Source organism: Syngnathus acus, chromosome 15, assembly GCF_901709675.1.
Source record: "Syngnathus acus chromosome 15, fSynAcu1.2, whole genome shotgun sequence".
Taxonomy (NCBI): Eukaryota; Metazoa; Chordata; class Actinopteri; order Syngnathiformes; family Syngnathidae; genus Syngnathus; species Syngnathus acus.
Genome location: NC_051100.1, coordinates 13,624,214 through 13,651,422, shown reverse-complemented (window position 1 = coordinate 13,651,422; position 27,209 = coordinate 13,624,214). Strand labels below are relative to the sequence as shown.

At 48.4% G+C, this 27,209-nt stretch overlaps 1 protein-coding gene and 1 long non-coding RNA gene across 4 annotated transcripts in view; one reads left to right on the top strand and one right to left on the bottom strand.

The window, feature by feature from the left end:
- The window catches only part of LOC119134884 (kinesin-like protein KIF20B), a 30,729-nt gene extending 16,698 nt beyond the window's left edge, over positions 1–14,031 (top strand). Inside the window, exons 3-32 of one of the 3 annotated variants that reach the window (XM_037272076.1) lie at positions 3,353–3,442; positions 3,514–3,645; positions 4,009–4,147; positions 4,225–4,409; positions 4,500–4,554; positions 4,714–4,893; positions 4,972–5,083; positions 5,177–5,239; positions 5,310–5,456; positions 5,526–5,691; positions 6,294–6,404; positions 6,497–6,625; positions 6,753–6,889; positions 6,990–7,110; positions 7,511–7,607; positions 7,680–7,804; positions 7,969–8,180; positions 8,507–8,645; positions 8,735–8,842; positions 8,995–9,055; positions 9,191–9,316; positions 9,691–9,776; positions 11,330–11,485; positions 11,706–11,873; positions 12,066–12,212; positions 12,281–12,505; positions 12,660–12,728; positions 12,963–13,077; positions 13,222–13,316; positions 13,525–14,031. In XM_037272076.1, coding sequence (XP_037127971.1) covers positions 3,353–3,442; positions 3,514–3,645; positions 4,009–4,147; positions 4,225–4,409; positions 4,500–4,554; positions 4,714–4,893; positions 4,972–5,083; positions 5,177–5,239; positions 5,310–5,456; positions 5,526–5,691; positions 6,294–6,404; positions 6,497–6,625; positions 6,753–6,889; positions 6,990–7,110; positions 7,511–7,607; positions 7,680–7,804; positions 7,969–8,180; positions 8,507–8,645; positions 8,735–8,842; positions 8,995–9,055; positions 9,191–9,316; positions 9,691–9,776; positions 11,330–11,485; positions 11,706–11,873; positions 12,066–12,212; positions 12,281–12,505; positions 12,660–12,728; positions 12,963–13,077; positions 13,222–13,316; positions 13,525–13,614 — 3,786 coding nt within the window. In that variant the 3' untranslated portion in view covers positions 13,615–14,031. Of the gene's footprint in view, positions 1–3,352; positions 3,443–3,513; positions 3,646–4,008; positions 4,148–4,224; positions 4,410–4,499; positions 4,555–4,713; positions 4,894–4,971; positions 5,084–5,176; positions 5,240–5,309; positions 5,457–5,525; positions 5,692–6,293; positions 6,405–6,496; positions 6,626–6,752; positions 6,890–6,989; positions 7,111–7,510; positions 7,608–7,679; positions 7,805–7,968; positions 8,181–8,506; positions 8,646–8,719; positions 8,843–8,994; positions 9,056–9,190; positions 9,317–9,690; positions 9,777–11,329; positions 11,486–11,705; positions 11,874–12,065; positions 12,213–12,280; positions 12,506–12,659; positions 12,729–12,962; positions 13,078–13,221; positions 13,317–13,524 lie in introns of all 3 variants that reach the window. The other 2 variants (XM_037272075.1, XM_037272077.1) reach the window with 2 other exon arrangements.
- On the bottom strand, positions 6,759–8,734 carry LOC119134986. Its single transcript, XR_005100463.1, has 3 exons — positions 8,650–8,734; positions 8,483–8,561; positions 6,759–6,867 (listed from the first exon to the last, which is right to left on the bottom strand). It is a non-coding gene; the product is annotated as an uncharacterized LOC119134986 (long non-coding RNA).
- Positions 14,032–27,209: the final 13,178 nt, after the last annotated feature.

Below are 27,209 nucleotides of genomic sequence, written 5' to 3'. Positions count from 1 at the left end.
TCCTACCGGTGGGACATGCCCGGAACACCTCCCCAGGGAGGCGTCCAGGAGGCATCCTGATGAGATGCCCGAGCCACCTCATCTGGCTCCTCTCAACGTGGAGGAGTAGCGACTCTACTCCGAGTCTCTCCCGGATGACCGAACTTCTCACCCTATCTCCAAGGGAGAGCCCGGACATCCTGCGGAGAAAACTCATTCCGGCCGCTTGTATCCGGGATCTCGTTCTTTCGGTCACGACCCATAGCTCGTGACCATAGGTGAGGGTAGGAGCGTAAATCGACCGGTAAATTGAGAGCTTTACCTTTTGGCTCAGCTCTCTCTTTACCACGACGGACCGGTACAGAGTCCGCATTACTGCCGACGCTGCACCGATCCGCCTGTCGATCTCGCGCTCCATCCTCCCCTCACTCGTGAACAAGACCCCAAGATACTTAAACTCCTCCACTTGGGGCAGGATCTCATCCCCGATCCGGAGAGGGCATTCCACCCTTTTCCGATCGAGGACCATGGACTCGGATTTGGAGGTGCTGACCCTCATCCCAACCGCTTCACACTCGGCTGCGAACCGCTCCAGTGAGAGCTGGAGATGACGGCCTGAAGAAGCCAACAGCACAACGTCGTCTGCATAAAGCAGAGACGCGATGCTGAGGTCCCCAAACCGGACACCCTCAACGCCTCGGCTGCACCTAGAAATTCGGTCCATAAAAATTATGAACAGAATCGGTGACAAAGGGCAGCCTTGGCGGAGTCCAACCCTCACTGGGAACGAATCCGACTTACTGCCGGAAATGCGGACCAAACTCTGGCATCGGTGATACAGGGACCGAACCGCCCTTATCAGTTGGCTCGGTACCCCGTACTCCCGAAGCACCCCCCACAGAACCTCCCGAGGGACACGGTCGAACGCCTTCTCCAAGTCCACAAAACACATGTGGACTGGTTGGGCGAACTCCCATGCACCCTCGAGGATCCTGTTGAGGGTGAAGAGCTGGTCCACTGTTCCACGGCCAGGACGAAAGCCGCACTGTTCCTCCTGTATCCGAGGTTCGACCTCCCGACGGACCCTCCTCTCCAGCACCCCTGAATAGACCTTACCAGGGAGGCTGAGGAGTGTAATTCCCCTGTAATTGGAACACACCCTCCGGTCCCCCTTCTTAAAGAGGGGAACCACCACCCCAGTCTGCCAATCCAGAGGCACTGTCCCCGATGTCCACGCGATGATGTAGAGACGTGTCAGCCATGACAGCCCCACAACATCCAGAGCCCTTAAGAAATCCGGGCGGATCTCATCCACCCCCGGGGCCTTGCCACCGAGGAGTTTTTTAACTACCTCAGTGACTTCAACCCCAGAGATTGGAGAGTCCGCCTCAGAGTCCCCAGGCCCTGCTTCCACAATGGAAGGCATGTCGGTGGAATTGAGGAGGTCTTCGAAGTATTCTCCCCACCGACACACGACGTCCCGAGTCGAGGTCAGCAGCACGCCATCTCCACTGTAAACAGTGTTGACGTTGCACTGCTTCCCCCTCCTGAGACGCCGGATGGTGGACCAGAATTTCTTCGAAGCCGTCCGGAAGTCATTCTCCATGGCCTCGCCAAACTCCTCCCACGCCCGGGTTTTTGCCTCAGCAACCGCCGAAGCCGCGTTCCGCTTGGCCATCCGGTACCTGTCAGCTGCCTCCGGAGTCCCGCAGGCCAAAACGGCCCGATAGGACTCCTTCTTCAGCTTGACGGCATCCCTTACCGCCGGTGTCCACCAGCGGGTTCGGGGATTGCCGACACGACAGGCACCAATGACCTTACGGCCACAGCTCCGGTCGGCCGCCTCAACAATGGAGGCGCGGAACAAGGTCCACTCGGACTCAATGTCCCCCGCCTCCCCCGGGACGTGGGAAAAGCTCTGCCGGAGGTGGGAGTTGAAGCTCTTCCTGACAGGGGATTCCGCCAGACGTTCCCAGCAGACCCTCACAGAACGTTTGGGTCTGCCAGGTCGGACCGGCATCTTCCCCCACCATCGGAGCCAACCCACCACCAGGTGGTGATCAGTTGACAGCTCCGCCCCTCTCTTCGCCCGAGTGTCCAAAACACGCGGCCGCAAATCCGATGACACGACTACAAAGTCGATCATCGAACTGCGGCCTAGGGTGTCCTGGTGCCAAGTGCACACATGGACACCCTTATGTTTGAACATGGTGTTCATTATAGAAAATCCGTGTCGAGCACAGAAGTCCAATAATAGAACACCGCTCGGGTTCAGATCGGGGGGGCCGTTCCTCCCAATCACGCCCTTCCAGGTCTCACTGTCATTGCCCACGTGAGCATTGAAGTCACCCAGTAGAACGATGGAGTCCCCAGAAGGAGCGCCCTCCAGCACTTCCTCCAGGGACTCCAAAAAGGGTGGGTACGCTGAGCTGCCGTTTGGTGCATAGACACAAACAACAGTCAGGACCCGTCCCCCCACCCGAAGGCGGAGGGAGGCTAACCTCTCGTTCACCGGGGTGAACCCCAATGTGCAGGCGCCCAGCCGGGGGGCAATAAGTATACCCACACCTGCTCGACGCCTCTCACCGTGGGCAACTCCAGAGTGGAAGAGAGTCCAGCCCCTCTCGAGAGGGCTTGTACCGGAACCCAAACTGTGCGTGGAGGCAAGTCCGACTATATCTAGTCGGAACTTTTCTGCCTCGCACACCAGCTCGGGCTCCATTCCAGCCAGAGAGGTGACATTCCATGTCCCAAGAGCCAGCTTCTGCAGCCGGGGATCAGACCGCCAAGGTCCCTGCCTTTGGCCGCCGCCCAGCTTGTAATGCACCCGACCCCTTTGGCCCCTCCCACAGGTGGTGAGCCCATGGGAAGGGGGACCCACGTTTCCTTTTCGGGCTGAGCCCGGCCGGGCCCCATGGGCGAAGGCCCGGCCACCAGACGCTCGCCTTCGAGCCCCGCCTCCAGGCCTGGCTCCAGAGGGGGGCCCCGGTGACCCGCGTCCGGGCGAGGGAAAACGTGATCCATTAATTTTTTTCATCATTGCAAACATCTATTCCCCTGAAAAATCTTGAGGTAGCGAATTTGTTGAATGACACTGCATTTGCTGGCGACATTGCGACTGCAGCTTCTCAAATCTTTCCTCCATCTGGGAGAGCGGCCGAGGTACTGTCCATTCCTTTGGATGCCATTTTGTCTGTTTGTTTGTGTGCACCGTGTCCAATCTCTCGTCAGAAGAAGGGTGCTGTCTCCCTATTGGTCAATGCCCGAGAACCACTCGAAGGACGACGTAGGTTATGTCACACCATGCGGCAAGACGAACCAAAATTTGTGTGCGTGTGTTTGTGTGCATGTGTGGCACGCGGGTGCGGTGTAGCCCAGCAGCTCAGAAGAGAGAAAACATGTGAAGGTCTACCTCCGCATCCGCCCCTCAACGGCGGCTGAGGCCCAGAAGGGAGAGTCACAGGTGCGTGCAAGCATTTGGTCAAAGTTGTTGCCGGGTGTCAGCCACATGTCAACACGTGTCTTTGTCTGCAGGACTGCGTGTGGGCGGAGCCTCCGGGCACGGTCCTGCTGATGCCTCCCGGCTCCTCGCAGGCAGCTCACCTTGGCGCCGACAAATCGGACAAACCCTTCCTGCGCAGCGCTCAGCGCTTCCACTTCTCTCAGGTTGGAAACCCTTGAAAGTTTGACTTTTCAAAATGCCAAAGAGCATTCAGGCAGTTACTATGTTTCCCGACGAGATTTTTCGTTGTTCATCTCGCTAGTTTTTGGCACTCTACTCTTTACATGTTCTCATGTTGTCCTCGGGTCTAGCTAGTATTTGCTGGCAAGGTGTTTTGCTTTTTTTTTTTTGCTCCTCTCCCTACTCAGCTGTGCAGGGTGGTGGGCGTGTCTGGCCTCTCATTGACTTAGAGATGTCACAAAATAGATTGTCTCGTCCGTTGTTCCATCAGGCCTCCCATTCAAACCTTCCCAAATCTACGTTTGATTGTGTAGTTAAAAGTCATCATCGTCGTTGTCGTTGAGCAGGTGTACGGTCCAGACACCACACAGGAAGAGTTGTTCCAAGGATCAGTCAAGGATCTGGTCCGAGATGTTCTCCAGGGAGACGATGTCCTGCTCTTCTCTTACGGGGTCACCAATGCTGGCAAAACCTTCACGTTTTTGGGTGCGCCTCTTGTTCTTCTGTGAGGGGGCGTGCCGGGCACGTCCTTGGGTTCCTCACGCGTGCGCTTCTTCCGTCAGGTCCGGACGGCGATGCCGGCATCTTGCCCAGATCCCTGGACGCCCTCTTCGGCAGCATGCGGGGCAAGCTCTCGGGCGGGATGGGTGTCAAGCCTCATCGCTGCAGAGAGTTCATCAGGCTGAGCGAGGAGCAGCGGGCCCAAGAGGCCGCCTTCAAGAGCGCCCTGCTGCAACCCTCCAGAGAGGTTAGGCCGGCTGTCGCTCACCACCACGGCAGCTCCTCTGCCAGCTCTCTGCGCCTCCGCCAGCTCATGGCGGCTCTTCTGCTTCTCTAGAGCAATGAGGCCGGTGGCGGCATGCGGAGCTCCGGCTGCCCCGTGCTCCTTCAAGGCAAGTTTGTCTTTGTCCAGTAGAAGGCTTGGCAATTCCTGCATTTGTTTGCATGACAGTGGCATATTCATAGTTGGGCGCTCATAGTTGGGTTCACTTCTTTGCTTGGCGATGATGATGGCGCCAACAATGTGAAGCGGGTCTCTCTTGTTTCGGCAGGCTTGTCACAGCGGCCAGACCTCCAAACGGAAGCCAACGGCAAGTTCTGCGTTTGGGTCTCCTTCTGCGAGATCTACAATGAGAAGATCCACGACCTCCTGGAGGCGATGCCCGGTGGAGCGGCCAAGAGGACGCCCCTGCGCTTGTCTCAGGACATCATGGGCAATGCTTTCGTCAAAGGTCTTGTCTTGCCCGGCGGCTCTCATCCAAGCCGGGAAGGCGCCTCGCCCTTTCTAACGCCTGTCGTCCGCGCGGCAGACCTGCGCTGGTTGCAGGTGGACAATGCGGACGAGGCCTACCAAGTCATCAAGCTGGGCAAGAGGAGCCAAAGCTTCGCTTCCACCGGGATGAACCGGCTCTCAAGCAGGAGGTCTCAACGCGTGCTCACGCATCCCAACATGCACGCAAATGTCATCGTCAACGCAGATGTCTGCGAATGCGGCCTTCTTGTTTTGTTTTGCAGTCACAGCATCTTCTCCATCCGTGTTCTAAGGATAAAGGACACCGGAGTGGTGGCCGTCAGCGAGTAGGTAGCACGCGTGGCGACGGGGAGCGTGCAAGCGTGCGCGCCCGCTGCTAATAGACAATTTTCTTAGGCTGTGCCTGTGCGACCTGGCCGGCTCAGAGCGCTGCGCCAAGACCGGCAACCACGGCGAGCGGCTCAAGGAGGCCGGGAACATCAACGCCTCGCTGCTCATCCTGGGGAAGTGTGTCAGCGCTCTCAGACACAACGGGCGTGCCAGGTCAGTGCACCCTTTGACAGAGGCCCTGCCAGTGGCCACCCGTCTCTGAGCGGATGCGCGTTTGCCCAGGCTCCAGCAGCAGCATGTGCCCTTCCGCGAGAGCAAGCTGACGCACTTGCTCCAGGCCTTCTTCTGCGGCCGAGGCAAAGTCTGCATGATGGTCAACGTCAACCGGTGCGCCTCGGCCTACGATGAGACGCTGCGAGTGCTCGAGTTCTCCGCCCTGGCGCAGAAGGTGCACCTTTGCATTTCTTTCAGGGCACGGGTGCCGCCTTTACAGCATTTTGGCTGATAGACAAAATACTTTATCAGTATGCATGCACAGATTTTGCTGTGAATAAGTTGATTATTTTGGAGAAGAGGGATTTTTTTTCCCCTCCCGTTATCAGCGTTTTGGGGAGAATTTGTTTATTTGGCTGTTCATATTTTAACTGGTGCATTTGAGTGGCCTCAAACCTACTAAGCCAGTTCAGCGTGGGCAGACTCTCGAGCCAGTTGCTGAACAAGTCGCTTCAATAGATCGCTCCGTCTTGTGATGGGGCGGCTGAGCGCTTCTCGCTTCTTCTTTCTACTCGCTGATCCAAGATCTTGATTGTTTCGAGCCTCATAGGCATGCTCTTTTTTTGCGCAAGATACAAACATTATCATTTGTTTTGCTTGCTTTTTGGGAAAAGTCACTTGAGGGCTCTCAGAAGTTGCTGAATATAGCAAGCGAGTTTGCAGCACTGACCACTTTTGCAAAATTGCGGCACGTGTCAGCGAAGACCTGCTTTGAAGTCGCAATTTTTGCAAATGATGCGGCTCACAGTTGACCACCGCCTGTCTTGCGTCCTCCAGGTGGTGCTTCTGCCCAGCGGGACCACTCCCGTCCCGCCCCGCAATCCCCACCTGGGCCCAAGTGCTGGCAAAACTCTGATTGGCCAAGAAAGAGGGCCGCAGTACACGCAGGTGGGGGCAAGGGGCGTGGGAAGCGGGGCAGCCCCCTTCGTCTTCTCCGTTTTGGCCTCGTTTGTATAACGAGTTAGTGTTATCTTCGCCAGGAGGAGCAAGAGGATCATAATGATGGCGACGAAAAGATGTCAGTGGACGAGGACACTGTGTGTGAAAGTGAGGGTGAGGACCTTGAAGAACTTGACGACGAGGTCATCGGCAATCAAATGACACAGCAGGTTGGTCAACCTGAGTATTATTTGTTGGCAATCATAAAACAAAAAACGGGACTCACCTGGAGGGCATGCAACAATTTATGACATTAAATGAATTGACAACTCTGTTGATCATCGTCTTGCTGAGCAGCAGGTGGCGCTGGTGAGACGTCTTCAGATGGCGCTGAAGCAGGAGCGAGCTGACAGCGTGCTGGTGGAAGCTCGTGTTAGAGAGGAGGTTTGCCAGGAGTTCAGCCAGATCTATGCTGACATGCAGAAAGACTTCACGTGAGACTTTTATTAGCTTCCAAGTGGGGGGACTTGCTGCCGGGGGTGGTCCTGGCAACCCTGCTCCCCGAAGACATTAAGGTCAAGTGGTTTGGCGCAGGGAGCGGCTGGCCAGAGAGACGCAACTCCTTGAGGAGCGAGCGGAGAAACGTCTGGAGATCTTCAAGCGCATGACCACCCAGATGGCTGCCTGCAGAGAAGCCAGGGAGCCACACAGAGAGGTGAACTGGTGGGGCGGCCCATTTCTCATCTGCGATGAAGGACCACACCCCTATCTGACGTGCAAGTGGTATTTATTTGAGGGAGGCTTCTTCCCAGTGGCTAAGAAAGAGCAGCGCACGGAATTGGATTGCAACATCACTCTGAGTTCTTGACATTTGATGTCATTAATACGTATCATGCCCTTCTCATGAAGTGCAGTATTTTCTGTCGTTACAACAATCAAAATGAGTTGTTTTTTTTTGGAGGGGAGGAGGGGTTAAATCAGCCCAGTGGCATTTCCGTTCATTTGTTTGGGGAAAGAAAATTGAGGCGCACGTGTTTAGAGTGATGAGCATGCTCACCAAATGAATTCAACTTGTGCCTCCATAAGTAGACCGACCGCCTTGGCTCCTCTTCCAGGTCTTAACTTTGGTGTCACCCTCGCCCAGAGCGGAAGACATCCCTGTGTCAGACGGGCTCCAACTTTGCGAGCTCCGCAGCGGCTCGATGAAAGCAGGTAAGTGGACCGTTGAGCCCCGGCACCACTGCAAGTTCTACATTTGGATCATGTCACTGTGCTGCGATGAAGGTGAGAGCGACTCATCGGAAGAGGAGAGCAGGCTTGCCGCTGAGCTTCAGTGTCGAGCTCAGCTTCAGCTGGAAGAGCCAGCGAGCCAGCTACGGGCACGGGCCGTGCGCGTTCGGGAGGAGGAGGTGAGCGACAGCGAGATGAGCTCACGTCAGACACGTCTTCGCGTCACTGTCATGCACTGGGCGCTCGCCTTTCGTCAAGCCAATTGCTTCGCCTCTGCCTGTGCTGGTTGGTCACTGCCGCTTGGACACCAGCCCGCACTTTTGATTTCGCCGTGTCCATTCAGCTCCAAATGGAGGACCCGCCCAACGCGAGCCAGACGGAGAGAAAGTTGCGGGAGCAGGCAGTGCAGACGGAGACTTTGCCAGACGACGACCGAGTGTTCTGCCGGTGTCGGCTTCAGGAGGCCGAGCGGCGCCCCGAGTTGTTGGCCGTGGCGCAAGAGGCCATCGAGCAGAAGGACGCCGAGCTGCATAAGAGAGCCCTCCAGATCACAGAGTAAGCCGCAATCTGTTCAGAAATCTTTCTTTTTTTTCTTTGTATGGACGGCAGAGAGTGTGACCAGGCAAGAGCTCGCTTTCATTCCAAACGCTGATACGTGACTTTCATTCACCGCAATAGGCATCGTTTGAAAGTAGGGACACACGCTAACTATGGCACCCACGTTGGGAGAGAAATAATGAGCCATTGCCGAGCCTCGCGGCTAGGCTCAACAAAAGAGACATCTTCCGGCCCAAGCGCAGCCAATAACGTGCGGCGCGGGAGTCGTGCATATACAATAGTTTTGCTGCTTGCCTCACCTGAAAACTGTGGCGCTCTTCCAGACTGAGGGAACTGGTTGAACAGAACTCGGGCAAAGCAGAGAGTCTAGCCGCGGATCTGCACAGTAAGGAAGAAGACGTTCGTGAGCTCAGAGAGAAGCTGGCCGACTACAAGACGCAGGTCCAGCGGGTGCACACAGACGTACGTGAGACCAGCCGACCGACTCGTGGTTGTTGCTAGGTGTGCATGCGTGCGATGCTGATGCCATCCTGCAGATCTCCACCTTGAAGGAGGATGAGAGGCTCTTGAGACTCAAGCTGGCAGATGCGGACAAGGTGAAGAAGCAGCTTCAGTCGGACCTCGCCGTCAGAGACAGAACCATCCAACGACTGGAGGCGGTGAGTTTGGACTCGCCGGTGAGCTAGTACCAGCTCTGTCGTCTTCCACGCTTTGTAGCGACTCCATCTTGCCATGCGACAAGATTTGCAAGTCTTGCAGCCCTCCGAGGTTCTCGACATCCTGCCTGACACTCTCTCTTTCCTTGCCGTAGGAGCGGCCGGCAGAGAAGACGCTTGCCGAGACGCTGCGGCTCTACCGCGAAGCTCGTCAAGGTGCGTCTCGTGTCCGCTTCTTTGAAATTGTTTGCATGCAAAGTGGCTGCCGTCTTGCAAACTGGACACCTCTCCATGGCACGGCACACGTGCCAAGTTCACAATGTTCCGACATGCATGTGGTGGCGCCCGCAGAGCTGGAGAGTAAGCGGCAGCTGGTGGAGCACATGCGCTCTGCAATGCTAGAGCAGGACGAGACGCAGGAGGAGATGGAGCACCTCCTGGACGAGAAGCTCCACCTCATCCGGGAGCTCGACAGCGGTAAGACCTATGGTCCTTCCTTGCGTTTTCTCCAATCTGCTCCTTCCAGAAGCCCTGATATCATTGTGACATTGATGACCTTCTGGAGTGAAGAGATATGCAGATGCGGCACTTTGTTTCTCCGCTAGTATTTGTTTTCAACCATCTTGTACCTAGTGGATGACAATGTCCCAACGCTGCCCAGGCCCGGCGGGGGGGGGGGGGGGTCACACGGGCAGCACTTCGGCAAGCCCGGGTCTCGTCTCATCTAAACGAAGCGCCGTGTTCGCTTGGCATTAGCGCACGGTGTTAGCTACTCACCGTTGGGAAAACTAAGCAGCAAAAGTTGCTAAGTTTCCAGGATGACAGCACTCTCTCATCTCGTTCTCGTTCAGAGGTGGCCCGAGTGAAAGAGACGGCGAGGCAACAAATCGGCGCCGACGCCTCGGGGCCTCAACAAGGAGACGCCAACACTCGTCAGGTGAGTCACAGCGAGTTATTGATTGACTGCGGCGCAAGGGTCAACTTGGGCAAACTTCGACCTTGGTGCCTCGTCCGTCTTTGGATCTTACAATCTCAACATGCGTGTGAGTGACTTTCCCAATCATTGCCTTCCTGGCAAAACACTTACCGTTTTTTTCCGTGTATAATGCGCCCCCATGTATAATACGCACCCTAAAAATGGCATGTTGATGCTGGAAAAAAGCCTGTACCCATGTATAATACGCACCCAATTTTTTTTTTTTTTTTTTTTTTTTTTTTTTTTAAGTCCCAATGATCGTCACACACGCAGGGAGGCAATGGGTCCCATTTTTATAGTCTTTGGTATGGTCTTAACTAGGCTGGATGTATTTTTTTTTGTTGGCGTTGATTTCTCCGACTGCCCGTAAAGGCACCACCGCGATCAGATGAAAAGAGAGGAAAGTGACGTGCGGACATGTGAAAAAGGCGGCTCTGTATGGGAGAGACGTTGAAGAGGAATAAAAACACCCTTGGAAACCAAAACTTGCCCCTCGTGACTCGGAGCCGCAACAAATATTTCGGATTTGTGTAGGGTACATTGTGACAGCAAACGAGCAGGTGATCGAGCAAGCGTCTGATATGAGAGCATTGCGTTCGTATGGAGCGTGTTTGAAGTGAACAGCAGAGACGAAAGGAACAAGGCAAAGTGTTGTGAAATAAAATATTACCTGTAATACGCATTTTGTTATTTGCTGATTGTATTAAACTATCACATTCATTGTCAGTCAAGAAGAGAAGAGGACTATTATCCCTTCTTTGACGAAATGACCAGAGCACAGTACAAACACACTATTGTCGGTCAGTTTTGTTGTACCATGATTTTCTTAAAAAAAAAAAAAAAAGAAAAAAAAAAAAAATATTTTGAAAAAAATTAAAAAAAAATTTGTACCCATGTATAATGCGCACCCCAGATTTTAGGACAATAAATTAGTTAAATTTTGCGCATTATACACGGAAAAAAACGGTATTTGCTTTCAAAACAAAAGTGGCAAAGGGATGGACAGACATTTTCCGGACATTTTGTGATGTTCAACAAGATCAGAGTCCATTTTCACTTTTTGGCAGAATTTGTTTTTTTACAATCGCACATTCTTAAACGTTCTTTTGCTCTGACAATTCTTTCTGCCAGTGCAGCCCAAATGCTGCTTGTATTTTTCCGTTCTCGATCCAAGTGGTGGCGCATGCGACTGATCCCGCAGGCTGACTTTTGAAAAGATGGGGCGGTTGGTGGCGAGCGCCTGCACGACTGCCTTTCTTTCTGGACGACAGGATGGAAGAGCGATGATCACCTTACTTTAAAAGAATGCTTGAATGCCTCATGACGCCGTTTTTGTTTCTTCAACAACACTGCAAAGTCGTTCTCGTCCGAGCCGAAGCTCTTGACGAACCGCTCGATGGCACTCGTCATCACAACCATCGCCGTCGGACATGCAACATGATGTTGTTTAACGCATCACCTGCGTATTAAATGACAATCATTTTCTACTGTCTCGTTGCTGGCTTCCTGCCAAGCTGTTGGAGGCCAAGCACCTGACAGAACGGCAAAAGTGGCAGGAGGACAAGATGGCTCTGATTGGTCAGATCAAGGAGGCGGAGGACAAGCGCAATCAGGAAATTAGGAAGTTTGCAGAGGACCGAGAGCGGCGCCTGGCCCGGCAGGCCGAGCTGGTGAGCTGCCCTTCTTGCAATCACCTTCTCCAGTCTCCTTGTGTTCAGTTTGAGGTTGTCAGCATTTGGGAAATAAAGCGTGCCAGCTCGCTGTCCATTTTACGAGAAGAGTCTTGAAGATACAGCGGCGCTTTGAGTTGCCCTCTCCCATTTTGCTCTTGTCCCGTCCTGAAAGGAAAAGAAAACAAAACCCGACGCTTTTGCTGGATGCTTTGTCCAGGAGGCAGAGCTGCGTGCCATGGAGCAGGAAATGGAGAGCTGGAGGCAGGAGAGAGACACGCTGGTGGCCGCCCTGGAAGCGCAACTCAACCAGCTTCTTGCTGGTCTGGGCGACAAAGACCGAATCACCCGACGGCTTGGCGACAATGGCATGCCGTTGCCACCCGAGGTCGGTACAAGTGCATCTGCCGCCTTCCCGTCGTCTTTTGGCCGAGCGCTCTCTGCCCATTGGTTTCCCAAAGCCAACTGCTAGAAGCCCGTGTCCAAACGCTTGAGCACCACTTTTGAGCCGTTCTGAAAAAGCCAGTGTATCCGTGTCCGGCTCATCATCCTTCATCAGCTCAAATGTCTTCTCTGTCAGACTGGCGGCGGCACGGCGGGGGTGAAAGAGGACAGCGAGTACGTCGGGGGCCGACCGGACAACGCTGACGCTCAGGTCTTCGCATGCACTATGGCCGCGCTGACGAGTGCTGTTGAGCCCCAAAATGACTCGAGTCACGTGGTCAAGGTAGCGCTTCGCCCATGTATCGGTACGCCAAGGATCGCGATGCGGCTCACACCTATGTCGCCTTTCAGGGCTCGTCGGGATGCTGCCGCTCGGGGTGCCCGTCGCTGCTGGAATCCTCCCAAATCTCCACGGAGAACGGGCACGCGAGCCGCTTCCCGCCGCCCCAAATGGAGATTTCCTTCAGCCCGCTGCAGCCCGACCGCATGGCACTCCGGCGCCGGGGCCACCCCGAAGCCGTCACCGTCAAGATCACCCGCTCGAGCCGCAAAAGGAAGAGCGCCGACGTGGACAAGGTAGGGAAGGCCTACCCGGCCGCAGAGCAATCTTATACAAGAACCACTTGCTTAACAGAGCAATCAGAGCAGAGCACTTTTACTGCCTTGAGCGTCTTCGCCGGCCTAACGTCTGCGTGCATGCGGGCGTGCCTCTGGGCGTGCCTGTCAGCAGGATGAAGTGGAGGTGGAGAATCGAAGGAACACTAAAGTGATGCCAACACTGAGTGAGCACCAAGAGGAGGTAATGAGCAGATGAACACACTCGGGCACACGCACAGCCCGGGTGAAAAAAAATGGACCATGCTAGTCAGCTTGATTGGTCCGACTCCACAAGGTTGGACAGGGTGAAAAAAGGGCACAAAAAGGTTGCAAACACCTCCGCTCCCTGACTCTTAACGGTCCGCCGGTGTCAGTCACTTGCTTTCTGCTGAAACCTTCAACTCTCTTGTTAGCTCGCACTTTGTCATGCTTGCAGGTGTCCCATCTGCCCGCGTCTACCGGGACCCACGGCGTCCCCGGTCGCAAAGAGGCCACGCTGCGGAAGATCGGAGATTTCCTTCAGAGGTCGCCCACCCTCATCGGGTCCAAAGGTCAGTCCGGCACTGGTCGCCATGGGGTGTCGCGTCACCCCTCCTTCCCGCCTGGGCCTCGCTCTCAAAGCTCAGCTCCTCCCCGGTTCATCAAACAAGTGTGCCGAAGGCGAACGTAACCAAAGTTTTATTTGGGATGGGCAGCCAAGAAGATGATGGGGCTGGCGAGCGCCTCCAAGAGCAAAAGGAAGCCATTGGGCGCCGTCATCTCCTCGCCCATGGATGTGCCCGCCCACCCGGTAAGCCACACATCGGATATGGCCAAAATCTCACGGGGAAGCGGTACACCGCCCCAGAGGTGGAACCTGGTTTTTAAAAGTGAACTACCAGAGCATTTTGTATGTATCTTTAGCGCGTACGTTGCTTTGTGGGTTTGAGCTCCCTCGTGCTGATTGCATTTGTTTGGCATGCGGACTTGACACGTCTGTCGCTTTCCTGTCGTTGCAGATGGTCAGCCACAGCGTGGTCGTTGCCGAGGACAAACGGGGCCGTCATCTCGCCGTCAAAAGACAACTTTGCTCCACAATTGGCCAATGACGGGCACGTGCAAGTTTGTATGCGCGTTCACCATGTTGTGTGCTTCCAGCCTGACAATGGCCAATTGGCCAATGTTTTCCGCCTAGCCTAGCACGCTAGCCTTCTGGAGGAACGCGGGAAAGCTCGTTGCGATCGTAATGAGTGGACAGACACCCGGTCTGTTTCTCGATGCTAAGCTAGGCTAAGCTAATGTTGGGCGAGAGGAAGCTCATGAGCTTTGTTCTTTGAAGTACTTTGTATTTTATCCCCATCCCACTGCTAGGGTGACCAGATATGGGTTTCTGAAAAAGAGAACGCCTTTTTTGGGAGGGGGGCGGGGTCATTTATTTGGGGGCGGGGTCTTTTTTTTGGGGGGGGGGGGGGGGTCATTTGTGTCATTTGTTATGACACAAATGACATGGTGTCTGTATAGCAATTACATTTGTTGGCCCGAATAACACAAAACAACATACCGTGTTGGCCCGAATATAAGACGATGTTTTTTGCATTGAAATAAGAATGAAAAAGTGGGGGTCGTCTTACATTCGGGGTCGAGACATTATACCCGTTCACTTGTGCGCAGCGGTAAGTTAAAGGTTGCTGGTATCGACTGAGTATGTTGCTGTGATCGTGTGCGTCTTTGACACAAAGTGAGTATATACAGGACTGTCTCCGAAAATTTGAATATTGTGATAAAGTTCTTTATTTTCTGTAATGCAATTAAAAAAACAAAAATGTCATACATTCTGGATTCATGACAAATCAACTGAAATATTGCAAGCCTTTTATTATTTTAATATTGCTGATTATGGCATACAGCTTAAGAAAACTCAAATATCCTATCTCAAAATATTAGAATCTTTCATCAGAACAAGTAGGAAAAAAAAAAAGATTTAAAACAGCAAAACAAAATCAAACATTTGAAAATGTCCATTAATGCACGCAGTACTTGGTTGGGAATCCTTTTGCACGGATTACTGCAACCAATGCGGCGTGGCATGGAGGCAATCAGCCTGTGGCATTGCTGAGGTGTTATGGATGCCCAGGATGCTTCAATAGCGGCCTTTAGCTCATTTGCATTGTTGGGTCTGGTGTCTTTCAGCTTCTTCTTCACAATACCCGACAAACTCTCTAATGGGGTTCAGGTCAGGGGAATTGGAAGGCCAATCGAGGACAGTAATGCCATGGTCAGTACACCATTTACTGGTGGTTTTGGCACTGTGGGCAGGTGCCAGATCATGCTGGAAAATGAAATCATCTCCATAGAGCTTTTCAGCAGACGGAAGCCTGTAGTGCTCTAAAATCTGCATTTACTCTGGACTTGATGAAACACAGTGGACCAACACCAGCAGCTGACATGGCTCCCCAAACCATCGCTGACTGTGGGAACTTCACACTGGATTTCAAGCAACTTGGATTTTGCTCCTCTCCAGCCTTTCTCCAGACTCTGGCGCCTTGATTTCCAAATGAAATACAAAACTTGCTTTCGTCTGAAAAGAGGACTTTGGACCACTCTGCAACTGTCCAGTGCTTCTTTTCCATAGCCCAAGTCAGACACTTCTTCCGTTGTCTTGAGTTCAGAAGTGGCTTGACCATGGGAATACGGCTATTGTAGGCCATTTACCGGACACGTCTGTGAACAGTGGCTTTTGATACCTGGACTCCAGCTTCAGTCCACTGTCTTTGAAGCGCCCCCAAATTCTGGAAGCGACTGTTCTTCACAATGCTGTTAAGGCTGCGGTCATCTCTCTTGGTTGTGCAGCGTTTCCTGCCACATTTCCCCCTTCCAACAGACTTTTTGTGGATGCGCTTTGAAACTGCACTGTGAACAGCTTGCTCTATGAGAAATTTCTTTTTGTGTCTTACCCTCCTGATGGAGGGTGTCATTGATGGTCCTCAGAACAGCAGTCAGATCAGCAGTCTTCCCCATACTTGTGATTTAGTTTACTGAACCAAGCTGAGTGTTTTTCAAGGCTCAGAAAACACTTGCAGGTGTTTCAAGTTAATTAGACCATTCAAGTGATTCGTTGAATACCCTACTAGTATACTTTTTCATGATATTCCAATATTTTGAGATAGGATATTTGAGTTTTTTTAAGCTGTATGCCATAATCCGCAATATTAAAATAATAAAAGGCTTGCAATATTTCAGTTGATTTGTAATGAATCCAGAATGTATGACATTTTTGGTTTATTAATTGCATTACAGAAAATAAAGAACTTTATCACAATATTCTGATTTTCTGAGACAGTCCTGTACATTTCATTGTTACTACTGTCCACTGTTGTGCCGTTTGTCCGATCGCGGTTTGCTTCGTGTGCGTGCCATTTGATTGACAGCTCCGGCGCGCTCCTTTAAGTTTGCCTCGCATCGTACGAGCAGCGTACACGCATGACTACAGCCGTTACGCAGCGGCACGGCAACTAACAGTCGCCAGCAAATGTATTTTGTTGTCTCGATGACTTGTGTTTGGTATGTTGAAGAGAGTATTTCATTCATCGTTGTTTAGTGTAGCGGAACCGTTACGCGCAGTTAGTTATGTAATGTGTGCCGTCTACTAGTGTTGTGTAACGTCAGAAGTTGAGCTTTGACGTGCTGTATTTCTGTCTGTTGCAGAACCACACACACACACACACACACACACACACACACACCCCACACACCCTTCACACGCTTCATACAATAATCACACACACAAGAATCACATTCACACACCCAAAGACTCACCCATGTACATTAACACACTTGCTCTCACATCCTTACGACCAAACGTGTGCCTATACCCTTTTGCCAGTTTGCCTGTATGCCCCTATGAGCCACAGTGCCTGTTACTTTTTTGCCAATAATTCAGTAAAGCAATCAAAACTGAACCACGTCTTCTCTCCTGTGTTCTGACCGACACCCGGGGGCGAAAAGAGCATAACCATCCGAGCCAACTCCCTATATAGTGCTCAAGCTCCCCAACAATAGCGGTAGCAGTTTGCATTATTTTATTGCAATGTTTTTCCTTATTCAGATTTGTTTCAAGACTACAGTTACAGTTAGACTTCACTTTGATGGTTAATGCAGTTATTGCAATTTTGTTGTTTTATCACAGTAGATTGGTTTATTTACATTTCAAAAACCAGAAGCCATTCATTTACAAATGTGATTGCACTTTAGTTTACATATTTAAATGTTCAGATATTAAGATGTGAGTTTTTGCATGATTTGAATCAGGCAAAACAACATGCTTTTTTAGTTTTATAGTGGTACACCAAGTAAGAAAAGACAAAAGAAATACGGCCATCGGTGCATTTGAAGAAAAAAAAAGACTCCTATTCAGTCCTCCTCTTGCGGGGTGCGTTGGCACGTTTATTGTCCACAGACACATATTTAAGTGCCTGCCTTGCATGTTAAGCACTCAGCTTCATAAGGATCACGGCCCTGGCAAAAGCACGGGAATTTTTTTATTCAACTCCTCCGTGAACGTGCATTTTCGTTTCGGCATTTCTTGTAAACACTCGATGTAGACTGGCCAGCCCACCCTACTTCGTAGCAAAGTGACTAGATTTGCGGAGAAGGGCGTGACTTATTGGCGAACGATACAGAAAAACCTGGAATTGAGTGAAATGTAACGGAGTGGCAATTCTATTGACAATGTACTGTACATGTATTATATTTGAGGCAGTCCAACAAAAACTGGACGATTTTTGAAATTCCCCCAGGACGTTTTTTTAGGGCTCAAAAGTTGAAACGTACGAGAAAAAGAGGACGTCTGGTCACCCTACCCACTGCTAACTAACTCCTAGCGTGCTCACTTTAGGCCTCAGGTGGTACGTGTTGGCGACAAAATTTCCGCCAGCATCACGCTGAGCACGGGGGCCCCCCAAGGCTGCGTGCTCAGTACGCTGCTCTTCACCCTGGTGACGCATGACTGCACTGCAACCTACAGCGACAACCGCATAGTAAAGTTTGCTGATGACACGACTCTGGTGGGTCTCATCACCAAGGGCGACGAGACTCAGTACAGGTTGGAGGTTGACCTTCTGACCGCGTGATGCAGGGACAACAACCTCCTGCTGAACGTCAACAAGACCAAGGAAATTGTTGTTGACTTCCGGAAGGGTCACACCCAACACCTGCCGCTGACCATCGACGGTGCTGTGGTGGAGAGAGTGAGCAGCACCAGATTCCTGGGGGTGCACATCAGTGAGGACCTCTCCTGGTCCGCCAACACCGCATCACTGGCAAAGAAAGCTCAGCGCCGCCTGTACTTCCTGCGGAAACTCAGGCGAGCAAGTGCTCCTCCGGCCGTCATGACTACATTCTACCGTGGCACCATTGAGAGCGTCCTCTCCAGTTGTATCGCTGTCTGGGGGGGTAGCTGCACTGAATACAACATGAAGGCCCTGCAGCGCATAGTGAACACGGCTGGTAAGATTATTGGTGCTTCACTCCCCTCCCTGAAGGACATTTACACCTCCCATCTCACCCGCAAGGCGACCACGATTGTGAGTGATGTGAGTCACCCCGCTCACTCTTTGTTTGATCTTCTGCCCTCTGGCAAGAGGTACAGGAGCCTGCGCTCCCGCACCACCAGACTCACCGACAGCTTCATTCTCCGGGCTGTTAGGATCCTGAACTCTCTCCCCCCTTCTGCGTAGCGTCCTGTACTTTTGCGTTATATTCTGACTGTCTGCTGTATGCACACATGCTCCATTTTTGCTCCTCTTATTTATTGTGTTATTTGTTTATTTATTATTTATTCATCACTCTTATTTATTCATTGTTTGTGCCTTCTTGTTTTTATTTTTTTGTGTTGTTTACTTGTATGTACGTATATTGTGTACTATGTCTTGTCACCGTGGGATAGTGGGAACGTTATTTCGATCTCTTTGTGTGTCTTGGCATGTAAAGAAATTGACAATAAAGCAGACTTTGACTTTGACTTTATTTCACTGTTGATTTGCACTTTGACTTATTGCTTTAGTGATGCTGCGTTAGCAGACGTGGTTTTCACAACATCACTGAATAATTGTGCACTTGAAACACTTTGTCTTTGTCTTTTCTCATCATCATCGGTTTAAAGTCCGCTTTCCAGGCTCCGCTCGGTTGGACTGGATTCTCAATATGGCTTTCTTCCACCAGGGACGGTCCATGGCCATCTCGTGGTTGAGAGTGCCTATACTGAGAAAATCTTTGGAGCAAAACTTTTTACAGCCAGATGCCCTTCCTGACACCAACCCAAGGGGAAACACCAACCCAAGGGGAAATTTAATTTTTCTGAGGATTAAAATGTCGGGATGCCTCAAAATTCACCCATTGCCTCCTCCTTCAACTGGCTGCCTTCGTGTGTGTCCAGCAGCTGCCAAAAAAAGCCTCTGTGCAAATGGGATGGCTTTCTTCACGTTTGCTATGTTTTTAACCCTTAGATGCATAAGTGGGTCAAAAAAGGTTGTTTTTTAAAATCTCTTTGTAATTGAAAACTGTTATCATTTCATATTCCAGGAATTCCTCAAAAAACATGTTTTTGACATTATGCTATTGACATTTTTAACTTACCGTCTTTTTCCGTGTATAATGCGCAAAATTTAATTAATTTATTGTTCTAAAATCTGGGGTGCGCATTATGCATGGGTACAACAATTTTTGAAGAATATCTCCCTCGAAATAAAACTTGAAGTCACACCTTTCTTCTTGTTTGTTGTCAATCGCGCATCACATTCAGCCATCCTGCCCAACACAGTCAGTAAAATTCATAATTGACGACACATCGTTTGATGCGATGGTGCAATCCTTGATGGTGTGTTATTGTCAAATAGAGACTTAGACTTAGACAAACTTTGTCATTTTGTCTACACAGGGTGCATACAAAACGAAATTTCGTTGCATACAGCTTTCAACAAATATTGTTTGTTTTTTAATCTCCATCGCAGACCGGATATCATATGGAGGCCGCCATTACAGTACTAGTTTAAAAATCGACACCTAGATGGTGCTAGATATTCGAACTCGGCGGCGGAAGTTCGGATCCGATGCGCAGAACGGATGCGCAAGACACGTCAGCTATATAAAGAGCGAGAGTTCAGTTCTCTACCTATGAGTTTCAATTCACAGTTTAATTAGCAGCAATACAATCAGCAAATAACAAAATGCGTATTACAGGTAATATTTTATTTCACAACACTTTGCCTTGTTCCTTTCTTCTCTGCTGTTCACTTCAAACACGCTCCATACAAACACAATGCTCTCGTATCAGACGCTTGCTCGATCACCTGCTCGTTTGCTGTCACAATGTACCCTACACAAATCCGAAACATTTCTTCGCTATCGAGTTTGCTACCGCATGCGCAGTGATACTGACCGGCAGAATAACATCCGGTTGTTCCCAAAGATGATCTTTTTTCTGAAATAATTTTACGTTTACGGACTTAAGAGTCAAAATTTTAGTGCGTATTATACATGGGTACAGGCTTTTTTCCAGCATCGACATGCCATTTTTAGGGTGCGTATTATGCACGGAAAAGGACGGTACTGTTGGATTTTGTCCACAATTTAGGGAGCGCGCTATCTGCGCCTCACGGCAAAAGCCATTGCCAATCACCTGTTATCCAATTTACTCACTGCGTGCTCGTTTGATTTCTTCAGATTTAGGAAAATGCTAAGACACTGAAGCAGAAATCAGACTTACACAGGTTGGTTGAGTTCAATCACAATTCTTGTTACGAAAGCTCTGTTTTCAGGAAAGTACAATACAGCGCTGGGCCTTTCGTGCGACCATGCTCAAGAGCAGAAAGTCTCCATTCAGAAAAGGCAACGTTCAAGGTTCTTTGGTCAGCTTATATTCAGTTGCACATGCCGGTGTGGGCCAAGTTTGATGGGTGATGAGTCTTTGGGGTGGGGCAAGTTCGCAGTAGAGTTTGATTCCATGGGAGTGGGTGCTGGTTCGGTGAGAGCTGGTTCCGTGGGGTTGGGTGCTGATTATGGGCGATTCGATGTGTGTGGGGGCTGTTGTTTTCCTTCCGTCTTTCAGCATTGACGATCATCTTTGGCCGGGTTCTTGGCTGTCTCCCTCTGGCAACTGCTGGTTTTATCTCCAAGTGACCTTCCTGTAAACATTCTCCATTCTTGCACATACACTGTCGCACCTCATCCATTCATCATTCTTTCAATTTTGTACGGAATTATGTGAGCTTTTGGCTGTGACATCAATTTATTAATGTTCCCTGACTATGCAAAGTTTGTACTCACCACTTACCATGTTTTTGTTTGTTTCTTCTTTTGATACTCCATGTACTTGCTTACGTCATCATATTCTTAGTTTAATCATGCTTTCAACCATATCTTTTCTTTGTTAGGCAAAATATTTCCCTCTGTCCAGAACGTTCAGTAGTGATCGAAAACTGGCGTCTAGCATTAGTCAAAACATAAGATACACTCAAGTACTGAACATTTTTAGACGACTTTGGCACTGTCCGTGATTTAGAAAATCATCAGGCATGCATTAAACAGTTCCTTAAGGGTCATTTAAGCTATTCAGGCAATATATCAAAAAACATTTGTTATTTCAAAGTGCTCAGAAATACATATCAGATCATAAAGTTATAAAAACCTTTGTCATTACCCCCTATCAAAAATGTCTAGTTATGTCTTCTTTATTGATTTGGTGTGTAGGTATAATTATATGCTTAAAATGTTTCTTTTATTGATTTAATATGTGAATATACTTTTCTGCTTAAGTACTTTATTCAATGAGGTTCGAGCATATCTGTTTTTGTAGCTAGGCAGGACTTCTTGTATTTTGACCCCATTCCTTCATTACCTATTATATATTTTGAGAAATTGTAGTTTTTGTATTACCGTTTTTTTCCGTGTATAATGCGCAAAATCGAACTAATTTATTGTCCTAAAATCTGGGGTGCGCATTATACATGGGTACAAATTTTTTTTTTTTTTTTAATTTCTTTTTTTTTTTTTTTTTTTTTTTTTTTTTTTTTAAGAAAATCATGGTACAACAAAACCAACAACAGGACTGACCGACAATATTGTGTTTGTACTGTGCTCTGGTCATTTCGTCAAAGAAGGGATAATAGTCCTCTTCTCTTCTTGACTGACAATGAATGTGATAGTTTAATACAATCAGCAAATAACAAAATGCGTATTACAGGTAATATTTTATTTCACAACACTTTGCCTTGTTCCTTTCGTCTCTGCTGTTCACTTCAAACACGCTCCATACGAACGCAATGCTCTCGTATCAGACGCTTGCTCGATCACCTGCTCGTTTGCTGTCACAATGTACCCTACACAAATCCGAAACATTTGTTGCGGCTCCGAGTCACGACGAGGGGCAAGTTTTGGTTTCCAAGGGTGTTTTTATTCCTCTTCAACGTCTCTCCCATACAGAGCCGCCTTTTTCACATGTCCGCACGTCACTTTCCTCTCTTTTCATCTGATCGCGGTGGTGCCTTTACGGGCAGTCGGAGAAATCAACGCCAACAAAAAAAATACATCCAGCCTAGTTAAGACCATACCAAAGACTATAAAAATGGGACCCATTGCCTCCCTGCGTGTGTGACGATCATTGGGACTTAAAAAAAAATTGGGTGCGTATTATACATGGGTACAGGCTTTTTTCCAGCATTGACATGCCATTTTTAGGGTGCGTATTATACATGGGGGCGCATTATACATGGAAAAAAAGGTAATTTCTTATTTACCTTATTTTTAACCATCAGGCTTCCAGGAAGCAGAAGCTGGATGAGGCTGTGTTGAATTTCATTTTGAAGGACTGCCAGCCCCTCAGTGTTGTAGAGAATTAAGGGTTCGGGAACTGGTTCAGGTCATTCAGCCCTCATATATTTTGCCAACCAGAAAGGTTTGTACTATTTAAAGTAGTAATTGATACATCCAATTTATTTAATCTTTAAATATATTGATTTGCTTTTGATTTACCGTATTTTCCGCCCTAAAAGGCGCACCGGATTATAAGGCGCACCTTCAATGAACGGCCCATTTTAAAACTTTGTCCATATATAAGGCGCACCGGATTATAAGGCGCATAAAATAGAAGCTATACTGCAACAAACTGAGGTTGACTAGGGTTGCGGTATGCATCCACTAGCCAATAACCAACGAGCCCTCTGTAAACAATCGCGTTTCTCAAACGATCTCCTATAAAATGATCGGAACTGACTAAAGTTCGATCTAACGCATTGGTACTACTTACCTATGTTTCCCTTCCATATCGATCCGTAGATTTACTCGAAACATTAACAGAGCAGCCTATTTTCACATGAAATAGCCTGGTACGTATAGCAGCTATCGTTATAGCATTAGCCATCCGCAAAGTCCCACGAGCCTCAGCTCGCAATCTCCCACGAGCCTCAGCAAAGTGTAAACAATCGCGTTTCTCAAACGATCTCCTATAAAATGATCGGAACTGACTAAAGTTCGATCTAACGCATTGGTACTACTTACCTATGTTTCCCTTCCATATCGATCCGTAGATTTACTCGAAACATTAACAGAGCAGCCTATTTTCACATGAAATAGCCTGGTACGTATAGCAGCTATCGCTATAGCATTAGCCATCCGCAAAGTCCCACGAGCCTCAGCTCGCAATCTCCCATGAGCCTCAGCAAAGTGTAAACAATCGCGTTTCTCAAACGATCTCTTATAAAATGATCGGAACTGACTAAAGTTCAATCTAACGCATTGGTACTACTTACCTATGTTTCCCTTCCATATCGATCCGTAGATTTACTCGAAACATTAACAGAGCAGCCTATTTTGACATGAAATAGCCTGGTACGTATAGCAGCTATCGTTATAGAATTAGCCATCCGCAAAGTCCCACGAGCCTCAGCTCGCAATCTCCCATGAGCCTCAGCAAAGTGTAAACAATCGCGTTTCTCAAACGATCTCCTATAAAATGATCGGAACTGACTAAAGTTCGATCTAACGCATTGGTACTACTTACCTATGTTTCCCTTCCATATCGATCCGTAGATTTACTCGAAACATTAACAGAGCAGCCTATTTTCACATGAAATAGCCTGGTACGTATAGCAGCTATCGTTATAGCATTAGCCATCCGCAAAGTCCCACGAGCCTCAGCTCGCAATCTCCCATGAGCCTCAGCAAAGTGTAAACAATCGCGTTTCTCAAACGATCTCCTATAAAATGATCGGAACTGACTAAAGTTCGATCTAACACATTGGTACTGCTTACCTATGTTTCCCTTCCATATCAATCCGTAAATTTACTCGAGACATTAACGGAGCAGCCTATTTTGAAATGAAATAGCCTCGCGGGTACAACAGCTATTCGGTGACGCCCCCTGACTACAGTTGCCGTAATGTTAGGAAGCGATGCGACCTTGTAATTTACTAGTCGTACTAAAACGTACTGAAACATTTTGGCACAGCACTGTGTACAACCAGTATGGATCAACAAATTCATCAATTGATCCATATATAAGGCGCACTGGACTATAAGGCGCACTGTCGGCTTTTGAGAAAATTTTAGGTTTTTAGGTGCGCCTTTTAGGGCGGAAAATACGGTAACTTCACTTGGTGTCATTTTCAGACCATCAAAGAAATGTTGGCGAAAAAGTATGAGGATGAACGGGAATGAGTGAAAATGGAAGTACAGCAAGCTCTGGCAGTAAGTTTAACAACTCGGGTTCCGCAGTTCCTCCAAGTGCAATGAGGCCATCAATAGACTGCACTCGGAATGTGTCTCTGTAATCGGACGCACAAATGAGCCGCAGCCGAGACCGTCTTCACAACAGCGATCTGCACCCACTTCAGGCAGGCTATTCTGCATTATTTGCTTGTTGTTGTTTGTAAATCATGTACTAAAATACCAATTCATTTTTCTTAGATAACCTTTGGTAACATCTGGACAGTGAAGTGGTCAGACAAAGCAACAATGCCACAGCCAATGCCATCCTGGAGGTTAAGACATACCTGGCAGAGGGCAATATTGCCAGGTCCCAGGATCCTATAGAGGCTTTGCAGCTGACGTCATCAAGCTACCCACATTAGCTTGGCGGCCATCTTGGCGGTCAACTTTTCAGTGCCGGTCAACGACTCACACACGCTTTCTTGTTATATCTGCTGCTATTTGAGCTTAAAAATGCCGGATACCTGCTGTGCTGTTGGATGTAGCAATAGACGAGGCGATAAACCAAATCTTAGCTTCTATAGATTTCCGGCGAACATGAAAAAACTTGATAAATGGATCGTGGATATTCGTCGTGAACGATGGAAACCTATGATTTACACAAGGATATGCAATGAGGACTTCATATCAGGTATGTAAACAAACTATTCACCCCTGATTTGTTTCACAAAATGTGAAATAATACAATATGGGATGATACAAATATGATTGTTGAAAATGCTGGGTGCATTTTTAGAAAGGCAGCAAGAGCAGCAAGGCAGGGAATGGGATGATTTCTTCAGTTCACCCCCCCGTTTTTATTTTGTGTTTATTTTTTCATGATGCTTCATCTGATTGGCTTGAAAACGTTATCAATGTAAATATTGAACTTCATATTGGAATTGAACAATTAATTCTCGAGTGAATGCATTAGGAAATTTCCCAAAAAATTATTATGAACCTTGTGAAACAAATTTTTTTTAATGTAGCATTTTTTAACAAGAGGGTTTTTGTTACTTCATTTGGCACAAGGTAAAAGCTACATTGGTAAAGTTTTCAAGCCATTGGCCTTCTCGGTAAAAGGTACGGATCCGTTGTGCCAACAAGGTTCAACTTCTCTCTGTAACGTTTCTTGGATTCTTCATCCAAATGCCCAACTTCGTTGGATAGCAAACCAGCCATAATTCGGATGAAATCGGTGAAAATGTAGCGCAGAAATCAAACAATCTATACAAACACGTAGGAACGAGCTGACGAGTTGACCGCCAAGATGGCGGCATAACACAAAATCACGTGATAAAACCACGTGACTGCAAAGCCTCTATTAGATACTGGGACAATCAGAAAACCAATTTCCCAAACCTCTTCCAACTGGCATTGACATTTCTCTGTACTCCAGCTTCATCTGTCCCGTAAGAGCGGGTGTTTTCCACGACAGGAGAAATTGTATCCAAAAAACGCAACAGGCTTAGTTTTAAGACATTGGAAAAACCAATTGTTTTGAATAAAAATTTGTAAAAGACAAATCCCAGTGCACAATGCTTACATGTTCACATTATTAATTGACTGTAACAAAGAAATAAAATATATTTTAAATTTAAATGAATCTAATTATATATATATATATACGTATATACTATACCGTTTTTTGCCATGTATAATGCGCCCCCATGTATAATACGCACCCTAAAAATGGCATGTCGATGCTGGAAAAAAGCCTGTACCCATGTATAATACGCACCCAAATTTCTTTTTTTTATTTTTATTTTTATTTTTTTAAAGTCCCAATGATCGTCACACACGCGTCTGGGTGTGGTGAAATTTGTCCTCTGCATTTGACCCATCCCCGTGTGATTTTGATCCATCCCCTGGGGGAGAGGGGAGCAGTGAGCAGCAGCGGCGCCGCGCTCGGGAATCATTTGGTGATCTAACCCCCCAATTCCAACCCTTAATGCTGAGTGCCAAGCAGGGAGGCAATGGGTCCCATTTTAATAGTCTTTGGTATGACCCGGCCGGGTTACTTAAGTCCGTAAACATAAAATTATTTCAGAAAAACGATCATCTTTGGGAACAACCAGATGTTATTCTGCCGGTCAGTATCACTGCGCATGCAGTAGCAAACTCGATAGCGAAGAAATATGTGAGACTCTCAACGGGATCACCAATATTTGAGTGATGTTCCAGTTATTTATCACAATTATTTATTATTATAATAATAATATATATAATATATATAATAATTATTTATTTATTATTCACAATTGTCATGGTGATCTTTCTGGTGATTTCTTAACTAGGCTGGATGTATTTTTTTTGTTGGCGTTGATTTCTCCGACTGCCCAGAAAGGCACCACCGCGATCAGTTAGGTTAAAATGAAAAGAGTGACGTTGTAAAGTACCATCCGTGACAAGATTTTCTTCAAAAATTGTTGTACCATGATTTTCTTCACAAAAAAAAAAGAAAAAAAAGAAAATTTAAAAAAATTGTACCCATGTATAATGCGCACCCCAGATTTTAGGACAATAAATTAGTTAAATTTTGCGCATTATACATGGAAAAAAACGGTATATACGTATATATATTAGGGGTGTAACGATTCATCGATACACATCGATTAATCGATATAATGCTCTACGATTTGTTGGCATCGATGCTAAACGTAAACATCGCTCTATATCGCCCGTTTTTGACCTCGGACATTAGACGCGACTTTATTTTGAAATCCAGTTCATTGTTGCTTGCTTCCTCTTTCCGGGAGCAGTGCGCAGCGTGTTGTGTTGTGAGCAGAGCAGGCACGTGAAAGGGGAGCCGACAACTACGCGGCTCCTGGGCTGGTGCTATGGCTAGTGTCCAAGAAGACGAGGAAATTCGCTCCCCTTTGGGCTTCAAGTCATTCGTTTGGAAGCACTTTGGATTCCAAAGAAAAGATGGCTCAACGGACAAGACACGTGCAGTTTGTAAATC